Consider the following 7,352-nt stretch of genomic DNA (forward strand, 5'->3'; position numbering starts at 1 on the left):
AGTGGTTACACTGATAGCTACTTATTACACAGGGACAGCGTTACTAGTAAACATATGAACAATAATAAACTGAGATCTATATATTGATACAGTAAAAAGAATGTGATTTTTACAGTGGGATACATACTACAAATGGTTTTTGTAAATGATGTTACACAAATCTTAAATTAAATATCATTTCATTATTGTGGATCATGGTTAAAGGATAAAACAAAAAATATTTCAACATTAGATATGGATTAGTTGTTTTTTTCCAGAAAACTATTATAAAAATAAAAGCAAAATATGTTTTCGATGATTTATTTCAGAGTGATCTTGGTCGAAAATTGAATGAAGTTATTGATATACATCTACATATATGTAAACATTGTTTACAATGTCAAAGATAAATTCCTAAAGAAATATGGGTGATTCACAACAGTTACTGTCAATTACACATCTTGTTCACAACAAATGGTCACACCTGGAATGTTCTAAATGCATCAAGGAGTCATTATAATACAATTAATACAAGACACAGTATGGCACTAACATCTACAGAAGTAAACGGATACATGTGTCCCTCTCATGACCTCAATGTCTATAACGGTCAAGGAACAGCATTGTCCCCTAATTGCATTACAATGGTACAAGGACACCAGTGTCCCTCCGATGACCTCAACACTAACAAAAGTACACCGACACTAATGTCCCAACGGTTACCTGAAGAGGATAACAAACTAAGTAATCAACACAACTTATAAAGTTATTTAAACTAATTTAAAACTCTTTCTCATATCAAAATTAATTTTGTGTAGCAAACATTCTGAAAATTACAAATAAATCTATTATTTTTAATTCAAAACTGATTAAATGAAAAAAATAGGACCTTATGCAAACATAAGATCAAAAACTTGATCTACTGGTTAATATAAGATATCACATTACAGAAAGACAAACACTGCATTGTTTAAATAAAACAAACACCCAAACAACCTTGGTCCCCATATCATACTCTTACAAACATTTCTAGGAACTGACAACAGGGGTGACATCTGATTGGCTGATGTTTGAAGATATGGATGGTAGGGGGGGGGTAGGTTGAATAAAGGCAACTGCGGTCACACCGTCCATTGTTGTTGTTCTTGGAGAAAATATTGTCTCTGGGTTAGAGTTGTCTGTCCCTGGTTTAGCCAGCTCTAGTGGCTTCAGTTGGGTGTTCTTTTTCCTTGGTGTTTGGTGAAGCACAACAATGTCTCCATTGGGGCTGGATCCCTCCACTCCCTCCTCACTAACTATCACAGACTTGTTCACAGCATTTGATTGATCAGATGCTATGATTTCTTCTTCAGGTTTTACGGCAGAATTATTGTGCCCTTGGTTATCTATCCCTGAATCTGGTTGCCTTGGATATTTGGCACCAGGAATCGTTGGATTAGTCACAGGAGGCACTGTAAGGGGAGGTGGTTGTCTAGGATAGTTACCATTCTGCAAAAAAAACAATATCAGGTAAAAATACAGATGTCTCATTTCATTACCTAAGATAGGATATTAGAGCATCTGAATTCAGTTAGACTGACGATGACTTTTAAGATTAACTCCTATTTATATAACCCTAATTACCCTGTCCAAGGAATGTTCTATGACAGATAAGCTCAAAACTCCTCCCCCTTTACAAAAAGAATACTGTAGTCAGTATGGTCCTGCCGCTCTCTCCTAACAAGAGCTCTGTACCCTTTGTGTGCAAGGGGCTTGTATTGAGAAAAAAGAAAGTGAAAATATGATGGATATGCAGAGAGAATTCACAAAAGGTTCTTCAATAACATAGTAAAATAGAAATTCCAGAGTAGTTTCAAAGTTGAGTTAGTTCAAAATAAGGACTTTAAAGAGCTCTTCCTTGTTTACAGATAGATAAATTTAAAATCACTACTTTCTCTTTGATATCATAACAATGTTGGAATAGTAAGAATACATACAACTCTTTACTCTGAATTTTAGCTCACTCAATTTAAAAAAAGATGAGTTAGCGTTTTTCAATAAATATGCTGGTTTCTCACTGACCTCAACAGGCCTGGAAGGTCTTTTTCGTCTTGATCTATATTCCTTGAATTCTCCAACACAAACTACAGTCATGATCGAGAAGAAGAACACACAAGTTGCACCAAATATTATGATAAATATCACACCTCCACTCAGCACCACACCTGAAATCAAAGTAAACACAGTAATATTAACAAAGTAAACACATGAAAATATTGTTAACAACATAAACACATGGAGATGTTGTAAACAATATTAACACACGGAGATGTTGTAAACAATATAAACACATGGAGAGGTTGTAAACAATATTAACACATGTAGATGTTGCAAACAATATAAACACATGCAGATGTTGTAAACAATATAAACACAGGGAGATATTGTAGACAATATAAACACATAGAGATGTTGTAAACAATATAAAGACATTGAGAAGTTGTTAACATTATAAACACATGGAGATGTTGTGAACAATATAAACACATGGAGATGTTGTCAACATTATAAACACATGGAGATGTTGTAAACAATATAAACACATGGAGATGTTTGAAACAATATAAACACATGGAGATGTTGTAAACAATTATAAACACAAGGAGATGTTATAAACAATATTAACACATGGAGATGTTGTAAACATTATAAACACATTGAGAAGTTATAAACATTATAAACACACGGAGATGTTGTAAACAATATAAACACATGGAGATGTTTGAAACAATATAAACACATGGAGATGTTGTAAACAATTATAAACACAAGGAGATGTTGTAAACAATATTCACACATGGAGATGTTGTAAACCATTATAAACACATTGAGAACTTGTAAACATTATAAACCCATTGAGAAGTTATAAACATTATAAACACACGGAGATGTTGTAAACAATATTAACACATGGAGATGTTGTAAACCATTATAAACACATTGATAACTTGTAAACATTATAAACACATTGAGAAGTTATAAACATTATAAACACACGGAGATGTTGTAAACAATATAAACACATGGATATAATGTAAACAATATTAACACATGGAGATGTTGTAAACAATATAAACACACGGAGATGTTGTAAACAATATAAACACATGGAGAGGTTGTAAACAATATAAACACATGGAGATGTTGTAATCAATTATAAACACAAGGAGATGTTGTAAACAATATTAACACATGGAGATGTTGTAAACCATTATAAACACATTGATAACTTGTAAACATTATAAACACATTGAGAAGTTATAAACATTATAAACACACTGAGATGTTGTAAACAATATAAACACATGGATATAATGTAAACAATATTAACACATGGAGATGTTGTAAACAATATAAACACATGGAGATGTTGTAAACAATTATAAACACAAGGAGATGTTGTAAACAATATTAACACATGGAGATGTTGTAAACATTATAAACACATGGAGATGTTGTAAACAATATTAACACATGGAGATGTTGTAAACAATATAAACACATGGAGATGTTGTAAACAATTATAAACACAAGGAGATGTTGTAAACAATATTAACACATGGAGATGTTGTAAACCATTATAAACACATTGAGAACTTGTAAACATTATAAACACATTGAGAAGTTATAAACATTATAAACACACGGAGATGTTGTAAACAATATAAACACATGGATATGTCGAAACCATCATATTCACATGAACATATCATAAAAAAAATCAGCAAGAGATCCAGAAGGATCCTGGCATCCACCATCGTACCGTCTTCCTTGCTCCTATGTAAGATTGATTTTTTTCCCTTCTTTTCTGAAAAAGATCCCTTCATTTCCTAGACCTTATCATTAAACTGTTCTGACTTGGGACCATTAGTGGAATGAAATTTTATTTTCATTTACTTACACTGATGCATAAAAAATAACAGAAATCAATTTCCCTGTTGGAGATATATATCAATAAGGTGATAGAAAAGAAAGTCCTTACCATCAGATTCAGGTGCTGGAGTTGTGCTGTTTGTGCTCATCTTGAGCTCCCTAGCTGCGGCTCACCATAGAGAAAGCTTCATCCCCTCCTCTACTCCATCTAGACATAGATATTATCATTATTATAGGAAACTGAGATGCATGTAATACAAAAGACAGTCTATTTGTATAAGTCTATAGTGATGAAGTGAAGACTTCCCTATATACTTAACATATTGCAAAATTCCGTCAGTTTGCACAACAGTTTGTTAGAAAGCATCAGTTTGCATATTGTCAACAAAACTTAGTTACCAATCTTTCCATCAACTTCATTCCCTAACAGTGAATTTCATTTAATTTGCATATTGCTAAATCAATATATACATATTTAAAATATCTTCAGGAAAGTTAAGTCGCTAGAGCCAAAAAGATTTTCTTAAAAATAATTGACAGTGTCCTTGACCTTCACACTCTGAAACGCCGCTTGTTCCAAGTATTCTCAAAGCTGACCTTGCATGGAATTTGATTACAAAAGATCTTGGAGGAATCTTTGTACCCTCCATTATAAGATCTTAATTGTCTAATTTATATAAGTTTCGTCATTTCTCTTCCTTTGTCTTATTTGTTGGATTGATAGTCATGTCAACAGAATAATGCTACTTGACGGGACTGTAAAACTGCTGTGTTTGATATCTTTATTTCTTACTTAAGACATCAGTTTGCCTCTAGTTATGCGGGGAAAATAGAACAAGATATTTCTGATTTGTGACAGTCATGATTTTCATCTGATCAAACATTTTGAAGCCTTATTAATGAAAAATGCAAAATCCACTGGTCAAGTATTAGAATATACTTCAGATAGATCCATGCCTCAGAATACTAAGGCGAAGATCAAGGTAACATTTTGTATGTGTTTGAAAAAAATAGAAACAAGTTAGGTGCATGCCACTACAATACATGTACACATGCCTCAGTGATAATTGGTACTTGGCAAGAATACAAAGTGGATCTACATACATGAACTGTGCTTATATTTATCAGTTTTCTGTCGACCAGAGTGTACACATATATATATGTACTATGTAGTTGGGAATTTTTATTTTTGAGGAAAAGTGGGGGACCTACATTTGTAGGATTTTTTAGTTATACTATTTTTTTTTCTGAAACAACACACTTGTCTTAAATGTACATCCATGTACTTCAACTTCAACAGGATACTCTAAAACGTTCAATATACTGAACATTATTTAGAGGCGTCAGAGAGATCGGTTAAAAAATAAGTATTTTTATTTTTTATTTTCTAGAACTATATGATAAAACAACATGCAGCTTAGAATTTGTGAGAGAGGATTTGCCTTCAGTGTTGAGAGGTCTGCACTGTCGGCGATGAAGGTTAAGAGGCTGTTCCAGGTACAAATTGCTCTAAAAAAAGAATGAATTTGCATGATAATTTGTGGAGCTGAGTGGAATCTGGAATTTGTGTTATCGGGTTCGCTGGAGAATTTGGAGGTTGCCATCATATGCCACAAGGCCGTTTATGATTTTATATAGTGATATGGTGGAGGTCATTTTACGGCATTGTTCAAGGGATTGCCAGTTCAGTGTTTGGAGCATTTCTGTAACACTACTGGTGTAGTTATAGCACCGAAGGGTGTACCTGGCGGCTCTTCTCTGCACCATTTCAACTTTATGGGTAAGGCTTGCCTGCCATGGATCCCAGATGGGGCTACAGTATTCAATGTGTGGGCTGACATAAGTTTTATAAGCTAACTCTTTTGTTCTTACATTGGTGGTTTTAATATTTCTCTGAATGAATCTTAGGGATGAATTTGCCTTGTTGGTAATGTTATTGATGTGGGTGTTCCATGAAACGTTTTTAGTGATGGTTTAGACCAGGTATTTAGCCGAATCTGTTTGCTTTCGAATTTGTCCATGGAGAATATAGTTAAATTTGTGTGTCAGTCTTTTCTTTGAGATGTGTAGAATTTCACATTTATCAGGGTTGAATGACGTTAACCAATTTTGTTCCCACTTTTCCAGAAGATTTAAGTCTTTTTGTAGTGTTTCTGCATCAGAGTCGGATGAAACAGTTACATAGACCACAGGGGCACGTTACAAATGTCTGAAATACACACATATGCTATACTGATATGGGTCACAACACACATAAAATGTATGTTTATGTGTGTTGTGACCCATACCTGTGCATAGACAATAGTGTCGTCTGCAAAAAGTCTAACTTGGCTTGTGATAGAGTCTGGTAGATCATTAATGTAGATTAGAAAAAGGCAGGGCCCCATGACTGAGCCTCGGGGGACTCCAGAGAGGACATGACAGGACGAAAAATCCATAATGTATCTGATAGGCATCCAGGGGCCTGAACATCAGTCACAGTGAGCATGTATTTTGAGACCTCACCCCGACGTGTATGGAGTATTGTTAGATGGGTAATTAAAGGTTTTGGATTTAGTGCGTGCAGATCTGAACTCCTTAAACATCCAGTAATAATCAATCGCATCATGAGAGGTCCAAACAAACACACTGATATTTACTTGATAATTCGTATGTCCCTGTGTGCTTTACGGATCAAACCTTATAACTCAACAACACTGGTATGTTGAGGAGCTATCTAACGTTTGACAGGGAATCGATGAACCCGAACATCAGGCGATGTTTATCACTTCAGACAACTGTAAGTGAGAGGCCAGAACAAAAACATTGGTAGCATCTTACTGCGTCACAGGTACTGTATCTGTCTCGAATTAAAAAGGAATATGGGTACTCTAGTACACATAATAACGATACTTACCCGTAAAACAGTAAACACAATTTAAATTGGTGGTGAATTTCCCCCCAATCACCTTACCTCTGTTTATTATTACACGTTGGATGTTCCTAGTCTATCATGTGACGGCTTGAACGAACTTTTACATTGTTGATAGTTGTTATCGACGAATCCATGTAAACTTGTATTACAATTTTACTGTGCGTGTCAAACACGGAAATGACACTGATTACAGTGTGAGTTTGTAATAATGGTATAGGAAAACGGTGAATGATGTACGGAATTGTGATGAACATGTTTATCTATTGACTTCAGCTGTTGTAAGGATGTTATAATCCCCATAGAAACACATAGAACCCGATGTAGAATACATATCTACTTCTTTAAATGTTAAACTGTATGCACATTATCAATTAAAGTTTAAATTTGGGTTTGATAAGTGTCATTCCTTGATTACCAATTTACCAATTTATAGTTCTTCAATTTTGACTTCTTATATTATAAATAGACTCGAAATTGAAATAGGCGGATAACTGGTCACCCACGTGATCAACGGCTTGTCTAGATCGGGAAACAAATGAAAATCTAG

At 34.2% G+C, this 7,352-nt stretch overlaps 1 protein-coding gene across 1 annotated transcript; it reads right to left on the reverse strand.

The window, feature by feature from the left end:
- Positions 1-284: 284 nt before the first annotated feature.
- On the reverse strand, positions 285-6,973 carry LOC110465702. The gene is made up of 4 exons (XM_021521701.1): positions 6,845-6,973; positions 4,001-4,099; positions 2,041-2,183; positions 285-1,467 (listed from the first exon to the last, which is right to left on the reverse strand). Exons 2-4 carry the CDS (start codon positions 4,038-4,040, stop codon positions 1,009-1,011), a joined length of 642 nt encoding a protein of 213 aa, XP_021377376.1. The 5' UTR covers positions 4,041-4,099; positions 6,845-6,973; the 3' UTR covers positions 285-1,008.
- Positions 6,974-7,352: the final 379 nt, after the last annotated feature.

The sequence above is a fragment of the Mizuhopecten yessoensis genome, unplaced genomic scaffold, assembly GCF_002113885.1.
Source record: "Mizuhopecten yessoensis strain PY_sf001 unplaced genomic scaffold, ASM211388v2 scaffold11099, whole genome shotgun sequence".
NCBI classification, from domain to species: domain Eukaryota; kingdom Metazoa; phylum Mollusca; class Bivalvia; order Pectinida; family Pectinidae; genus Mizuhopecten; species Mizuhopecten yessoensis.